At 33.1% G+C, this 18,274-nt stretch overlaps 1 protein-coding gene across 1 annotated transcript; it reads left to right on the forward strand.

Moving 5' to 3' along the window:
- Positions 1–2,721: 2,721 nt before the first annotated feature.
- LOC148280393 (protein FAM114A2) lies at positions 2,722–14,133 on the forward strand. The gene is made up of 9 exons (XM_088228468.1): positions 2,722–3,413; positions 4,313–4,501; positions 5,372–5,588; positions 6,613–6,834; positions 8,767–8,892; positions 11,186–11,321; positions 12,176–12,403; positions 12,507–12,636; positions 13,650–14,133. Exons 1-9 carry the CDS (start codon positions 2,829–2,831, stop codon positions 13,722–13,724), a joined length of 1,908 nt encoding a protein of 635 aa, XP_088084594.1. The 5' UTR covers positions 2,722–2,828; the 3' UTR covers positions 13,725–14,133.
- Positions 14,134–18,274: the final 4,141 nt, after the last annotated feature.

The raw sequence follows: 18,274 nt of genomic DNA on the forward strand, positions 1-18,274 counted from the left end.
ACCCGTCTCCTCGTCAGGACACTATTATTATTATTATTATGGATAACGTATAAAGCGCTATTTTTGTAATACAATTGCTCAAGGGCGCTTAACAAAGTGATTATATACTTAAATAAGTTTGATTGAAGCTTTTGAATTAGTAATTATTATTTTTTTAAATATTTTGTTGTCACATGCCACGGATTTATTCAAATGATTTAGAGAACAAGTGGGTTTTAAGTTTTTCCGAAACATCACCACTCTCACAGCCTCGGACGTCTGTTGGGAGAGCATTCTATGCCATAGGGCCTGCGACCGCAGATGCGCGTTCACCGAATTTAGTGGGCTGTTTGCGTAGAGGTATAATAACCGTTTCTCTCGCCGTAGACGTAGCTGATCTAAGCGTGAGACGCCTGTCAGCTAGTTTATCTGGAATGCATAGTTCCCTTAGATATTCCGGAGCAGAGTTGTGCAGTGATTTATACATAAGCCAACAGAGTTTGTATTCCACCCTCTGTGGTGCGCGTAGCCAGTGTAATTCCCGAAATAGTGGAGTGATATGACTGAACTTAGAGATTCTGAAAATAAATCTCGCTGCAGCATTTAATACAGACTGTAGGACACTGTAGGCGAGTCATTTTGTTCGTTGGTAGACCTGCATAGATACCATTACAATAATCGACTCTTGACACTACAAACGCATTTATTAATTGACGGGTGGCATCAACCGGCAAATTTTTGCGTATGCATACACACTTACATGAAAATCACACTACCATAATACATAATTGCTTTAAAAAAAATAGAAAGTGCTGATATGACACATGCTATGAGAAGCTAAAACCAACGTACACTGATTATATTGAAAATGTAAAAAATTATATCAAAAACATTAAGGTTAAGTTGGCTAGTGCTGTCGAAACGCGATCTCTCAGACGAATGTGTAGAGAAACTATGCACGATAGTTCCAGAAATGTCAAAATCTAGGTATGCTTCATATAAGGCTGAGATAACCATTATCGAAAAAATCAAGGAGTGTTACGTTGGTTTGGACATGTAAAGCGATTGGACAGCGAATGAACGGATAAAAAGACTTAAGATGTGAATGTTGATGGATGCATAAAACGGGGAAGACCGAAAAAGACATGGCATTACCAAATTCAACAAATACTTGTCCGAAAATTGACACGTCTAAAGTCGCAAAAATGCATGAATGTTGAGGAAGCGATGTCTGTATAAAATACATATTAATGTGGCATTCAACTCTCTCTGCCTACCCTACGGGGAAACGGCGTGTTGGTTTAATAACTCATTGATCAGAACAGTGAACGAAATCTCACTAAACGAAATCTCACTAAACGGTACTGTTGATGTGTTACTACATCAAGGGCAGGCATTTAAGAAGCAAGCGGTGTTGTCTCTTCTGACTCGCGATGTCACACTTGCCATTTCCGCCTAGATTATGCTATATATGTACATACCTTTTGTTAATTATACCTACACTGTTAATTCAAGTAGATTTTAAGAAGGTTTAGATTAAGTATTACCCATTAATGCCAATATATTAGGGCTTACTTAAGCCTGTTGATTGGCTTAAAAAAAAAGTATTATTTTTTGGATCTCGATCGTCAACGGCTAGGTATAAAAAATCTAAATCATCAGTGTATTGTTTATTTTATATGTATACCAAGTACTTTAAGATTAAAAAAAGACGAGTTTTCATTTAAACAATAAACAATTTAATTTTTTCTGTAAGAATTTGTTGATGATTTTTTTACACTAATTCATATGTACATTTTTAATAACGACGGGAGATTATTGGTATATACAACGATAAAATTAAACTAGAGGGGATTAAAGTATCACCCCGTTTTAGTGTAAAAACATATATAAATTCAAATGTACTTCCAATGTTAAATTTCAATTTAAAAAAAATATTTACACTGGTTTTTTCATCGATATCAGTTTGAATTCGACCAAAGTGTTTTCAGGAAAAAAACGTTACTATTCGAATAAATATGGATTCTCGAACATAGTCAAAATTGTATATTTTTGTCATAATAATCAGTGTGGCGCATTACTAGCTATGTACAATTTTATTTAGATAATCCTACCATAACATTTTTTTCTAGTACGGATCTGATCCAAACTCAACGTGTAGTATTTATTTTTATATTTATCCTTTTACGATTACCATAAGAATTGGAAATTATTATTATTACTCCGCCTAAATTAATAAAATTAAACATACTATCCATTTGCATTTACCTAGCTGAGCATTTGGTTTAGTTATTTCTTTGCAAATTTTACGATTCTGCATTTATAAACCCGAGAAAGATAATCGCTTCTTGCTTCCAAACGTATCTTATCAAGGTTATGGCTCTTTAAATTAAACATTAAACAAAATACGGCAGAATACTTAAGTAAAAAACATTACAATATTGAGCATTATACGATCTTATAAACATAACTTACACGTATTACAATATTAAACTTTAATCTTACGATATTTAGTACAAATATCTGAGATAATTTTGTTTTATTGAGTATTAAATACTAAAATATTAGTATTAAATACTGAATTAGTATTTTAAGGATTTCGAAAATGATTTATTTATTTATTTCGCATATTGAAATACTTTTTCAACTTTCAAACAAGGGCGCTAAATAACTACGTAGATACCACAATGAACTTAAAATACAACACTATTCAAATGTTGCCAACAGAAAAATAACCATAGAAAAATCTAATACGTCATATTCTGTCACTGTTCTGTCAGCGGACACGTTAAAGTAAATATTGTTTATTTTATGCGAAGTATTTTTAAAAATTCCTCCAGTGCCTAAAAATGACGACATCCGATAGCGAGGCCTTCGAAAGTGCGGATGAAGATATTCTCGAGGAAAATGTAAAAAAATCGTCGAATGTAAAAATCACGGACCCTAAAAGTAAAGTTACGGATTCATCTGTCAATCCTGTGTCCAAAAAAGATGAACGAAATGATTCTACGCCAAAAAACCGCACAGAATCGACTGATGACGATTACTCTGAAGTAAAAAATAAAGGAGAAAAAAAGAAAAATAAGCCTCAAAGACAGCCTGCTGAGCGGAAGCCGAAACAATCGATGAAATTGGGAGTGAAGGTTGCCGAACCCGAAAAAGTTGCACAAAAACTGTCAAAACCTGTTCAACGAGATAAAAACGATGAAGTCGAGGTCCAAACGTCACGGGAATCAGGTTGTTCGGACAATGAATGGAATGATTTCGACACTGAATCAAAATCAAAATCTAAAACTCCCGAAAAGTCTACAGATGATGGTGCTATTAAAAGTTCTACCCAAAGTATTAAAGCAGAGACAAAAAAAGAAGATGCAGATGGTTGGGATGACGGATTTGAAGATTGGGGAGAAGATACTGAAGAAATTAAGAGCCATGTGAGTATCATTATGTTTTTATGCAATTTATTTCATTTTGTTTTCGCGGTGAAAAGACCCAATTTAAAAATACCTAATATCTCTTTTGCAACAAGATTTTTCTTAGTGTTTTGTTTTGAAATTTATAATATATCCAATATTTACTATTTATAAATGTTTTATAGCTATTAAGAAAGTTGTTTTTCTCAAAACTGAAGTTCAGTTTATTTCACCGCCAAAACAACAATTTATTCATATCTATATGAAAGTGTACAACCAGTTCCGGTCGCTAGATTGTAGTTCACCTACCATGTTGTATACTTGAAATATTTAATAAATCATGTCTCCGGACTGGCGCCTTAAGCGTAAGAAGGAGTTTTGCTTGCAAGAGAGCTTCTACCTTATTAGGAGATGACGGAATAATACTATCTTGATGCTTCGATGTGTATTTATGACATGTTTATTTATGACATTTATGACATACAGAATCGATAATAAAGTGCAAGAGTGATAGCGAGAACTGCCAACCGTTAACTTATATAACTAATCCACCGACTTATTACTGAACCAAACCACTGACCGCTTGTAGTAAGGGCATGGGTTTTATGTTAGTTGTCTTTATTATTCTCTCTTCTTCCGAGTGGGTGATTGAGGTCTATTCTATTTCCCTGACTGTCAGCAATTTGATATCAGTAATTTAGATGTTTTAATATTTGATTATTTACACACAGGAAATGTATGATTCACCTTTTGCACTGTACTTTGGACAATAGTAGGTCAAGCGACAGTAAGCATTGCTTTCCGGGTGAGTTCCACAAAAGTAGGTAGGATAGAATAGAATACTTCGATGTAACAGGTGATCGATCAATTGCACCATCAGGTGCCGACATGGGTATAATGATTATAATTTTTGTATTCAGATCTCGAACAGCTATAGCGCACAGAATACGGCCACAGAATTCAACTCTCTGGCTGACAGGCTCAGTGCCCTCGGCGACAAGGACACAGCCCTCCAGGAGCCCTCGGCCGGGGGCTGGGGCGCGTGGGGCGGATGGGGAGCGAGCCTCCTGTCCTCCGGAGTCTCGCAACTCACGTCACACGTATCACAGGTAATCCAACTATATCACCCGACGTTTTAGAACTGTAAAAAGGTCAAAAAGATTTAAGAAAATAAAATTTATCGTATATGTATCGTTTTTTTGGGTGATCCTTTGCAGGTTGAATTCGTTCTGACATTTTGGCTACCGTTGCAGGAGCCATCTTCTGGGTAAACTATGTGTTGTGAAAAAAAAAATGGTTTATGTACTGCGACACGGTATAAACTACTAGTACATAAACACATAATTTTTTCTGCACAACAAATATTTTACTCTGAAGATGGCTTCTACAACAGCAGCCAACCTACGGTGAAAATCTACGCACCTATTTAAAATTGATCATTACTTTGTTTTTTCAACACCATCTGAAATACTTCAAAATTTTAAATAGAATAACAATACAAACATTCGTATAGCGGAACTTCATTAAATGAACTAAAATATTCGCACTCAGTCAATTGAGAAACAAATCTAAACTAAGAAGTTTGATTGATACGTTATATCAAAATTAGTTTTATCAAGAAATATTGACCAAAACATCAGTATTATGTTCAAACACATGTTTTATTATAAAAAAGTTCTTTGCAACTAATATTGTTCACAAAATTGTAAAACCTAAATCATTTTGTTTTTATTTTTAATCTTTTAAAACCATATATAAGTAAATATACCAATGAAATAATAAAAGATACAAAAACATATTATTAAACACTATAATTAAAGGGCGGTGCTATTTGTCATTATTTTTAATTATTGTTAATATTAAGTATTTAAAATTACATATTAACACACAAAACAGATCTTGTAAATGCAATTTTTATTATATGATGACTTAATTGAAATTTATTTTAATGTATTCTCCTGAATCTTTTTTTTTTTTAGGGATTTAACACAGTGTCTAATGTAATAGAATCAGGAATGGGGGCTCCGGATCCAGAAGAGCTGGTGAGGATACAAAAAGCGTCAAGAGAGAAACTTGAGAAGGAGCAACAGACGAAGGATCCCAGTAAGCTGATGTCAGAATCAGCCGTTGAAGATTCCGGAGTGTTTCAATTTGGAAAATTGGTTTCCAGTGTTACCAAACTTGTTGAAACCACAGGTATTTTTTTTTCACTATGATAAACCGCACAACTCTATAGCTATGGTTTCCTAAGAGAGCGGTGCCGTCATCTAGCTGTCGTCACGCAGCGGTAGATGACGTTATTAAAACGTCTGTATAAACCAGATAGCTCAGGTTTTCTTGAGAGGTTAAATGGTTGAAGGTTGAAAAAAATATGAATAATTTGAAATTTGCACCAAACCTTAAAATGATCACCCTGTAGCATGATTTTTAAACATCTCACTCTCCTGAGAACTATAGTTTTCGACTTCCTAAGACTCTTCATCTTCCATATATACCTTCTCATAATGCTAAGTATGTTTGAAATGACAATTTTCCGCTGCAGTACGTCATAGTTTCAGTTTAGGTGATCACAGGTGCTAGATAACTGTACCGCTCTTCTTAAGTTGACATCTCTGGTCACCGTTAAAACGGCCATCTTGTTACGCCCACCGGATTACGGCATATCATGGCTGATAGATAGCGACATTGCTTTCTTAGGAAACCATAACTTATGTCAATATATGAAAAACTTGTACATTTTGTGAATTAATTCATTAAAATTGTGTAGAACATAATATTATATGTTTCAATTTTAGTTTGTCAGTTGACCTGAAACTGGTCAATATAATTGAATAATTAATCAGTTCGGCGGTTTTTTTTTTAAATAATGAATCAATTGACTATCAAATTAAGCCAAATTTTTTTTTATGCATTGTATTAATATTGTTGTGATTTTTTGAATTTTGTTAAATTAAAAATCCTAACTGAAACTTCAAAATTACACCGCCCGCGATGTCACAAATTCAGGTCGGTGAGTTTTTCTGACAGTTAAATGCTCTAATTTTTACCGCATTTAAGAAAACGTTTTTTTATTCAATTATTCGTAGCACTGATTTTCTTAATTATGAAATGAATGCTTACATGTAATATTGAATTATAAATTATTCTTAGGGACCTGTTCTTTGTCCCTAAGAATGATTTATATTTCAATATTACCGTTTAATAAAAGAATTATTTGTAGGAACTGCTGTGGTATCTGGAGGTTTGGACACGTTAGAAGAGATCGGTAAAAGGACCATGAGAGTGATACAGGGAGACGAACCAGGGGGGCGAGTCAAACTTTCCACTCTGCTGAGAGAAGCCAGGGACTATGCCGATGAAATGCCTCCCAAGTCTGATGACGGAGACAAGAAAGTCCTCAAAAAGGCACCTAAATTTGAAGCTCTCTTTGACGATTTCCAAGGTATTGACATCACTTTCAGAATATTTTTTAACCATTTTCTGGATTTGGTCTTTTTTGAAAATGAGATTTTTCTTTTGTGTAGTTAGTGATCAGCGAGTTCGCCTTCCATGCAAGAGGTTCGATTCCCGACATGCTTGACATGAAATGTTTATTTAGAAAGGTGTTTTTACACTAGAATATTTCATTGTCCCTGGATTGGCACCTGAAGCGTAAGATTAATCATCTTACCTTCATGTAACAAAAATGATCAAGATACGCTGCGATTGGTGTAACAATCCAGTGTCGTATACATTAATCAGCGCGAAAAGGGAATAAAGAAGAAGATTTTTCAGATCACAATTATTTGTTAAAAGTTCATCACCATTGTTTCCTTATTAACCTTTTCCTCACTAACCATCCAAAAATTACACATGACCCGAAAGGGTGGACCAAACGACCTCAGCGCCTATTTGTATATGGCATCACAAGAATAAAAAGTGGGAAGTGTTTATGATCGTGCAAAAATTTATTCATGTTTTCAGGTATAAATATTTCACTCATTCGTGTATTTTATTCATTTTTGCTAGTTCGCCGAATGCCAATGTACATAAAGTGAACTCGACCCTTGTATTATTTATGTCTTTTTTTTTGTTTTAATATTAAACGATTTGAAAAACAAAAACAGGAAAATGCTTCTTTCTGTTATTTTTACGATTGCAAAAAATATAGAGCAAATATCTTAAATAATACTCGAGTTATTTAATTAAAATCGGTCTATGGGGGATTCGAATTCCCCCCTTCGGTCCGGCTAGGTTAATATATTATTTTGACCATCTTTTAAAAATCTTTTTTTATTTTTATAATTTTATTTATACGCCTGCATAACACCTATTTTCCTCTACAGACGCAAATCGTAACCCCTCACTGGGGCCCCAAACAACAAAATACTAAGTTTTGAGAGTAGATATCTCAGAAGAATCTTGTGTGTGCGGTGGTTTGACTTTGTAAGGAACGAAGTAATAAGAGAACACACGCAGCAAACTCCGGTGATAGCTGTTATAAAACGGAGGCGATACGGTTGGCTCGACCTTGTACTGCGGATGCCTCCTGAGAGCCTCAATCGGGCTTGCCTACTTTGCAAGGCATCAGGTTTTCGATGTCCTGGACATTTGCCACTGACTGTTCGTTGGCAGTTTATATCAGAACTACTGGACACGCACGCGACTTGGGAGGAGGCGCGGATGCTGGCAGCTGACAGAGATGCCTGGAGGATCTGTGTGGACACCATATGCTCCAGCTAGGGAGCGGACATGGAATGATGAATATTATCATATTAATATTTAGCATATGCATGTACATACATGCAAATTGCAACGCGCGGTGATCTTATGAGCATCTACATGTGTAAAATGGCACAGCGCGTTACAAATGGCACCCAACGGGAGCGAAAGCAAACGCGGGGCTAGATGCTGTACTTTTTTTGACTCGTTATATGTTAAAAGATAAACTTCTTTTTTTTAAAACTTTTTATTTTGCGCATATTGATTTAATTTTTCTTTGTATGAAACAACTGTGATATGATGTGTATGTATATATTACATTTAATTTATTTTGTATTTGAAATATTTATTTCTTCTTAATGTGTATTTTTTGTATGGTATAAGGCACTGTGTCCCGTGTGTATTGATAAATATTTTTTTACATGAAGATAAGGTGATCGACCTTATGCTTTAGGTGCCAGCCCAGGGATAGTAAAATATTGCAATGCCAGAGACCTCAAGCATGGTTATAATGTCCCATCCACTACACTTTGAGGCGGACTCATCTTTGCTCAATTTCGTTTTTAGGATTAATCATAATAATCTTGTAAAATGAAAATTTAATTAAATAAAAATAATTTTATGGTCCTTTTTTTTCAAAGTTAAGATTAAAAAATGAACCGCCTTGTTTCAGGACTGGTGCATTTGGAAGCTCTAGAAATGCTTTCTAAACAATGCGATGTGAAGATACAATCTCTACTTAATAACACACAAGGAAAGGAGTTGGTTGAACTAAAAGAGACATTGGCGCAAGTTAAAGGTAAATTGTTCATCTTGATGTCCTCAATTAGCACTGACAATATTTTTGAATTTTTTTTATTTGAAATTTATTTATAAACCCTTACGGATTACATTCATTTAACAAAATAATTATTGTTAATGCTGTCGAAATGCGATCCCACAGGCGAATGTTTGGTAAAACGATATGCACAAATTTCGAGATCCGTGAACTGTGTAAGGCTGAGACATGCATTATCGACAGAATCAAGAAAGGGGTGCTACGTTGGTTTGGACATGTAGAGCGAATGGACAGCGAAAGAACGGCTAAAATAATCTACGATGCGAATGTTGATGGATGCAGAAAACAAGAAAGACCGAGAAAAACATGTCACGATCGAGTCCATCAAATACTTGAAGATGGACATGTCAAAAGTAGGAATAATCGGCGTGCGTGCATGAGAGGAAGCGAGGTCTGTATGCAAAGATAGAGTGATATGGCGTTCTATCCACTCTGCCTATCCCTACGGGGAAGCGGCATGATGGTTTGTTGTTGTTGTTGTTAATGATAATATTCTTAACATCTTTTGTAAAGGTTTTCTTTTGAGTCTTGAGTATTTTGTTTAGTTTTGTCTGGTTGTTTATTGTATAATTTCAGTCCCTGATTTATTAGTCTCGTCTGTCCTTGTCTCGTTTTAGAATGTTATATATACAGTAAAACCTCATTATTACGTTCCTCGATTTTATGTTTTCCCGCTTTCTACACCAAGATATTTAGGTCCCATTTTTTTCCATACATTCTCATTCAAATATTCTACCCAATCAAAGTTTTTTACGTTTTTCATAACCCCAGTTTTACGTTGAAAATTAAAAAAAACTGTCTAAAAACTATCTGTCAAAAGACAACGAGCCGCGTGCCTTTTTTTTTTTTTTGCTACCAAACTTAAATATTTTATAATGAATTTATATAAGAAATCAATGATTATTTTAATTATTGAAAAAAAAACACTGATAAAATTTAATTATTGTTGGAATCTTAACCCAATCCCAGCGAGAACTATCTTTAGACAGTCTGAAAAATCGTGCCCTGTACGCGGCAACTGTCTTTAGACATTTTCGACTTTACAGGCTGATACTTCGATAAGTGCACGATAGATGGCCAAAAAGTTTGTATCGAAATATTCCCTGAACATTTGTTGATGAGTGACATCTCTGAATAACTTCTAGGATTATATTTGTTTATATTATAAAAGATTTTAATCAGAGCGGACGAAAAAATGACCCAACAGTTTTTAAATTCCCGCTCTGCATGACCTCGCGCCGTATCTCGAGTGTCGTATTTCGTTGTCTCTATAGAACTGTGCGTTGATCGCGTTTTTGAATACCTTGTGTTACTGTTGTACTGAAAACATGTAAGAAATGTATTTGTAATAATAACGACTTTAAATAATAACTACTATATTAATTACATCAAAAACCTCATTTTGTATAGTTCGTGTTTTGTATTTCTAAAAATATACATTATTTAAAAAATAATCATAATATCTCAATATGTCAAACCGACGAAAATGATGAGTAGACTTGTGAAGGACAGATTTTAAAGTAATCTAGAATAGTCTTTCATTTTGAAAACGATATTCAAAATATTGTTGTTTCTATATATGCCACAGAAAACTCCGATATTAACGGACGATAAATTCACTTTTATTATTTTATATGTAGAATCCTAAAATTATAAGTATAATTATTTTTATTTTAACAATAAAAACAACATAAATATAAGTTTCCCTCCTCGCGCATCTTGAAATTTGAACCAATGCGATGTTAAAAAAATAAATAAATCAATATTAGGACATAATATTAAATGAATTTTGAACAAATAATACTTTTGTTTGTTGAGCTATATTATAAGCAAATGCGTTCAATATGTATAATCTTAGAACGTAAACACGAATAATTACTGTGCTTAAGTGTCTCTGCGCTGTGTTCCATCAACACATTTATAAACATGAGTGAGTACCTATAGTATAATGCTAGCGCTCTGTTCAAAAATCGGTTAGAACGCTTTTATTTGAATGATTATTGATGTAATTTCTTTGTGTACACATAAAAACTTATTTGATTATTGAAGTTCAAGTATTTGGGAAGATAACTAAACGATAAATTATACGGATAAATGCCTTTGTCTCTTATAACTAGACGATTTAAAAATCTCATCCGTGATATTTAGCGCTTGAAAATATGCCGCCGCGTACGGGTGTCGACAAACGTAATCTATGCTTAGCGGTGAAAGAGTTAAATATAGTTTTGAAGTTCTTTCTTGTACCAATTTCCAGATATATGCGAACTTCCTGATCCTGATGACGAAGAAGACGACAGTGATGGAAAGCTGGATGTGGAAACCCTTAAATGTAAACTGCAGGAAGCAACTAAAGAATTAGGAGTTCCTCTCACCTTCGAAACTATTCTAAAGTTAGTATAGCAGATATATTTAATTTATTTTACTTCCAATATTATTATTTCTTTATTTCAACGTTTTGGACATAATATAAATTGTACATTGGTGGATTTTTTGCCAAATGGCAAGTTCTTCCAACCAATTGATAAAATAAAGGTGTTATTTAGATAATTTAAGTTTTCTTATTGCTCTAAAAAACATATCATTTATAAAGTACTAATGTTGCATCAATTTTTATTTATTTATTATTACCTTGTTAAATATTAACCACTTTATTTTTATCTAAAATTATTCTCAACTTTACTTTGTTATATTTATATTTAGAACATATGATTTTCTCATGTTAATTGTTATCTTATGTTATTTTCTCATGTTTTATTTAGAGATGTTATGTTTTTTTTAAACTTTTTGTTTTTTTAATATTTCATGTTTACTAAATTGTTTAGTTTTAATTTTTCCCCTTATATTTCATATTAATGTACTCTATAATTATTGTTCTCTGCTGTGATTATTTTTGTAAAATATTTTTTTGTAAAAGGTTCTTTGAACTGTTGATGCATAAATAAATAGTGAATTTAAATGCCTAAAAATAATTTTAAATCGGTTTGACTAAAAGATAAACAATATGGCTTGTCTCGTGATGTCCTCAGAGTGTCTTAATGCTTAGAACTCCTTTGCGGGAGCCTCACTAATTAATTCATTTGGAAATCTTGTGGTTGCTGATATTTCTCTAACTACCTAGCCGGGATAACAATTTCGACTTGACAAATTAATTTAAATTATATTTTATTTTACAAAGTATTAATGAAAATATAGTATTAGTCAACAAAATTTGGTTATGCTCAAAATATGGATAAATTATTTGCAGATGTTGGGAAGAAATCCTGGCCGAGACCAATGAACCTCTCCAACCGGACGAAGACAGCTCTGAAGGAGAAGGAAACTTGGTGGACACCGCTGAAGGCATCTACCACTCTGCTGTCAGCAACCTCGCACGCTGCTCCGCTCTCTGCGTCCAACTGCTGCACAAGTCCACCGCCCTGCTCAGCGTCAGGGTGAGAAGATCCACTGCCGATGAAGCTGACGGAATTACGCAGTAAGGAAAACTCTTAAATGGTTAAAAAAATATGCAGTTTAGTTTCTGTCTTTTGTCATAGTGTAAATATAGATTTTCAATGTGTACTAATGACTTTTTTTAGGCTTACAGCAGTTCTCTCTTCACATGTTGGTGAAGTCGCCGCTGTTTACTCGCAGAAACTTCATAAAATTGCCCAGAAGTGCGAACACCAGGAAAAAGTTAACGAATTCATCACAAACATATTCCTAGAGGTAAAAGCTCATATGATATTATTAACTATATTAGATTTTACTAAATATTTAACCATTTTTATGAATTTTATTAATACGGTGGAATTTGCTTATTGTGATGTATATGGCAGGTGTTCATTCAATCTTCAGTGCCCTGTAAGGGCTCTTGTGATTGTGTAATTGAAAATATAAAAATTGCAACATTGAAAATATAAAAATATCAGAAATTTCTTTAAAAATACGGGTAAATGTCGTTTTACGATAGGGTTCCGTTCAGAGAGACATTGACATAAAAAAATCGGCGTGAAATGAACACAGATATATTTGAAGATAAAAGGTTAGGTTCCGTGTCAAAATTCTAAGAACAATCTTACATGTTTATTTAATACATATCCTTTATTTATTCTAAATAAACTATAAATGTATTTAATAAATACAGTTTAAATTCGTCTACAAAATAAATAATAATCTCTTTTTTATATTTTTTATAATCAATAACTCACCAGTTCATTGGTACTAAATTTAATTTACACACTCTTTTTTAAAAAAGCATCCAATTTCATTTTCTTCGATTGTTGCTTCCTTTCTTGCAGAATCATAGTATAAACTACAAACATTTGAATATTCTTTAAATTTTAACAATAATAAAATAAAAATTATAATTATACCTTTTTATTTTTCTTTAAAACAAAACTAAAACTTGGAAACAATTTCACACACACAATAGGCTGCTTGCGCGTACACGGTAATAAAATAAAACAACGTGTAAAAGTGTGTCTGCTATTAGAATTGCGGCGCCTACTGTCGTCTGGTGTCGGCCGAACCGGGAAAACCCACACCAGCTCCAACCAGCTTATTTGTAAATTGGCACAAAATGACATTTACCTGTATTCATAAATTATTCATCGACTCCGCATACCAAAATCTATGTTTGCAGTAAGTCAATTATTGGAGTATATTGTGTATTATTTCATTCCCTCTTGTTATTTTAATAAAAAAATATTATGACATATTATTTATTTATTATTTTACAGGCAAGAAAAGGTAGCTCCTATTTGCAAGATGCGTTCTATCTGACGATCCCCATTCTACAAATTGGTGCCACATAACAATTAATGAATAGATAATTTTAATTAATACAGTAAAACCTCCTTTTTACATTTTTCAAGGTAGCAATAAAAAAAGTGTAAAATGCTTAAGTGATGAAATGAAAAATGCATGGAAAAAAATGGAATTACTACGTACTAAACTATCATAGACTCGTAAAATTGATGAACATAAAAACGAGGTTTTTTCTGCATTTTGTATTATAATATTTTTTCCACATGTTCATAAAAGTCTAAATTGAATTGTAAGCATTTTGATATTCTAAAATTTGCAATGTACATTTTTAGATTATTAATTTTTTACTTATACATAGTTAATTCTAGAAAGGTCATGCCTTTAAATATTCTCTATATGTATTTAAAATGTCTTTTTGCATGCATCTCTGCATTAATGAAACTCATAAAACCAAAATAACTTAAGAAAATGCAAATATATTAAATAATATATAGTATTTATTTTATTTGAAAAACAATTACACTAATGAATGCTCTCTTAATTTTATGAAAAACAACAGAAGTCAAATAAATGAATACCAATGTTGATTGATATGATTTTTCCCTGATCTGCTTCGAGTTGACCAGTCGAGCTGATGTGTCTGCATTATGTAGCCTAATATATCGTCTGTGTAAGTTCAGTACCGCGGATGAACCATTAGTCAATATTTTCAGGAGGGATAAAAACCTCGCCATTAAAAAAAACTAATAAAATGCAACATATTTTGTGTTGCTGATTTATATTCATCAACATTCCATGTCCGCTCCTTAGTTGGAGCATATGGTGTCTACGAAGAAGCTCCAGGCATCTCTGTTGGCTGCCAGCTCCTGTGTCTCAAGCGTGGTTAAGGCTCTCGGGAGGCATCCCCAGTACATGGCTAAGTCAACCGTACCGTCTGCGCCTGATGACAGTTATCACCGGAGTTTGTTATGTCCATTCTCTTATTACTACATTCCTTGCAAAGTCAAACCACCGCACACCCAATATTCTTCTGAGACACTTATTCTCAAAATTCAGTATTTTGCTGTTTTGGGCCCTAGTGAGGTGGCACAATTTGCATCCATAGAGGAGAATAGGTGTTATGCAGGTGTTATATAGGCGGCATTTGGTTTTCACTGAGTAAATATCCAATCTCCAGACAGCCTTCACTTGCAAAAATCATTGATTGAACAGAATATTTCCTCTAGGGAAGCGAACATAGTTACCTCTTTAATTATTATTATTATTGTTTTTTTTATATTTTTTATTTAAATCTTAAAGTAGGGCACACATATCATACATATTGTTATGTGTGTTCTATAATAACATTGCAAATATATTTAATTTATAAATTGTTTATCACATATGTCTTGACCATTATTTTAAATTTTGATATGTTTTTTTCTTCATAAATATTTTTTTCCATTTCGTAATACTTTTTGATTGCTTTAAATAAAATTGAATTTTGTGACTTTGCCTTTTTCCTAAATGGAAGTCTAATTTTGTTCTTTTCTCTAGTATTGTGATCGTGTTCATGCTGGTTCCGATCAATTTTTTTCCAAAATTCTGTTTTTTTATTAGAGTTTATAATTTTATGAACAAATATCATTGTATTGTAAAATATTCTTTGTTTATATGTTAATAATTTCATTTCATTTACCATCGACTTGACCCTCGTGTATCTGTTTTTTTTCAAAATGATTCTAAAGGCTTTATTTTGTAATACAGTTAGTTTATCTATGTTTTCTTTGTTTGATAAAAATAAAATGCTACTACAGTAGTTAACGTGTGGTTCAATAATTGCTTTGTAAATAGTTTTGTAATTATTCACACTGTTGAATGTGGCGCTTGCCATTCCTAGCCGCACTTCCAGTTCTTTTTGAAAGCTGCCATTTTCCGTAACATATACGCCCAGGTATTTGAAACTCTCGACCCTTTTGATGTCATGGTTTGGAGTCAGGGGATTTTGTGCATCAAGGCATACAGTGTTACACAGTACCGGGGTTCTTGCAATATTGATTTTCAAACCCATGCATGTAGTACCTATTTAGGCTATCTGCAGTGGTCTGAAGACCTGTGACTGAATCGTATATTGTAACCGCATCGTCAATTGTAACCGCATCATCGGCATACTCGCTAGCTCGCAGAGTTTTTGGGAGGAGGAGATGGATATTCCTCGATCTAGCGGAATTGACTTCCTTAGGATGAAGTCCATGAGGATTATTAAAAGGAACGGTGCAACGACACAACCTTGACGAACTCCAGTGGTGACTTCAAACCAATCTGTGACAACATCATTGATTCTGATTCAGCATTCGCTACTTGAGTGGATGACTTTGTTAGAGGGATTTATATTAGAAAATCTGTTTTTACTATCGTTTGCGTCTATACGAAGTTTGTTTTTAAGTGTGGCAGTTACGTATGGCATATTCGCTGCATTGTCTTTACGCAAATCGGGTATATCTCGACAATGTTTTGAGTATGCTCAAATGTTTACATATAGGCCGAATTTCCCCCCCTAGGGACTTATTTAGATCTAAATTTGTTGCAACAACATTTACAGGGCTTATAATCTGTCATTGGCTGGTTTAAGTAGCCACTTTAGACACTATGTAACATTTACCATTCTGTCCATATTTAAACTTTCGATGGTCAACAGATGTTTTATTTTTTCATATAGATCAACATTTAATTTCAAAGTTTTTCAAAAGTTTTAAGTCATAAAATTTCGTATTAAAAACATCTAAATGGGAACATAGTAAGTTACATTTCGAGCATCTACAATGAGTTTTGAACATATTTTTTTTGGCAATGGATTATGAATTAAATTTTTTTGGTCAAACATTTCAACCAGGTAATGTTAGTAAATTTTAATAGACATTTAAAAATCGGTAAGTGGTTCTATACTAATATTTATAAACTAGATGACTAGTCTAGATGAATTCAAATTCAATTTTTTTATTCACAAAGTAACATTTGTAGCGGAGAGCTGAGTGGCTGAACAAGTCCAAATCGTACATCTTCTAATATTTGGAAAATGTACTGATTGCTCTTCCTAATGGAGAATTTTGAGTTGCTCCGGTGTTACATTTTCAATTATGTGTGTTGAGTTCAAAAAATGTTTTTTATAAATTCTCGGGATTAATTAATTATTAATATTTGATGAATTTATATAATGTTTGGATATGCGTTTGGACAAATGGATTATTTATTTACTTATAGGAATAAAATAACTAAAACAATGCTTAGTTTTTTTTTTTATTAATATTAAAAATGGTAAACGAATTATACAAATATAATGATTACAATTAATCACAATAAAAATGGACGGAATGTATTATTGAAATGAATTAAGAAATATTTTCATCCATTAAGACACTTTTTTGTAGTACATATTTATACAATACTAGTTATAAAACAAGTAACAAAATTAAAATTGACACTGCAAATCCAAGTCTCGTGTAAAATTGTCATCAAGAAATTACAATTTTATAAGAGTATATCTGTAGTTACTTTTTTGTTAATTAAAGCAAAAGTCTCATAAAAAATTACATAAATTAATAGGCAATTTATATGGCGCCGTTTTCGTGAAAACTATCTCAAGGGCGCTCTGGTAGAACAAACAGATAAACTATCACGCTATTTCCCTGCAGGGATAGAATGTATTACACTCTGTCTTTACATATCTCATTCACGCCCGCCGATTATTCCCTTTTGACGTATCTTCAAGTCTTTCTCAATTGTCCTCGATTTCTGCATCCGCATTTGGCAGATCTTTTTAGCCATTCTTTCGCTGTTCGTTCACTCTACATGTCCAAAAGTCCAAATCAATGCAAAACTCTTCTCTTGATTTTATCGATAACGCTTGCCGTACATAATGTACGGACCTCGACATTAGTACATATACCTATCGTACATAGTTTTACCGCACATTCCTCAGAGATCACATTTTGAGAGCATTCAGCCTATTTTCATCCTTATTTTCCAAGGTTGTATAAAGTCCTGATATGGGAAGGTAAGTTATTGACATCTCTTTCTAATGTGTAAATTTCTTCTGCTTGAAATAGGCTGGATTAATTTCGATCAATTTTGGCATATTTTGATCATTCACATGAAGGTATGAATCAGAGTTACAAGGCATATTTTGGTTCAGGAAAATGTTTTTAAATAGTGAAAAAATATTTTATTATTTTTTTATGACTCAAAAATCGAATCCATAAGTAAATTTATCCAAAGCTTTATGAAAAGTGTTTGATGGAGCATGGAAATAATTGGATTTGCAGCGACAATATGTACAATATATACAACGACTAGGTGTGAAATTGCATATTTTATGACCTGCAATTCGAGTGCAGTTTGTGTCCAGATACGATGAAGTAAACACGCCCGTGAGTTTTTTTTCTTTGAACTATTATTTGGAATTATTTACGAGTAATAAAATCTATTTTTTTTAAAGATTGATGTCCTATCTAGAAATTGACAAAAGACACCTCAGGCACTGTACGTTACTTTTTTTTGACCAGGGTTCTAATGCCAGCAAGACTACTAACACCATTAAAGAAGTTTATGGTGAAGTGCT

Source organism: Micrasema longulum, unplaced genomic scaffold (genome assembly GCF_059751315.1).
Source record: "Micrasema longulum isolate JH-2025_06_02 unplaced genomic scaffold, ASM5975131v1 h1tg000583l, whole genome shotgun sequence".
NCBI lineage: Eukaryota > Metazoa > Arthropoda > Insecta > Trichoptera > Brachycentridae > Micrasema > Micrasema longulum.

Excerpts from the sequence above, each read along its gene's own strand:
- LOC148280393 (XM_088228468.1), top strand. The coding sequence starts at position 2,829 with ATGACGACATCCGATAGCGAGGCCTTCGAAAGTGCGGATGAAGATATT. Across the intron at positions 3,414-4,312 it reads CTGAAGAAATTAAGAGCCAT|ATCTCGAACAGCTATAGCGC; the intron begins GTGAGTATCATT and ends TTTTGTATTCAG. Across the intron at positions 12,637-13,649 it reads TCACAAACATATTCCTAGAG|GCAAGAAAAGGTAGCTCCTA; the intron begins GTAAAAGCTCAT and ends ATTATTTTACAG.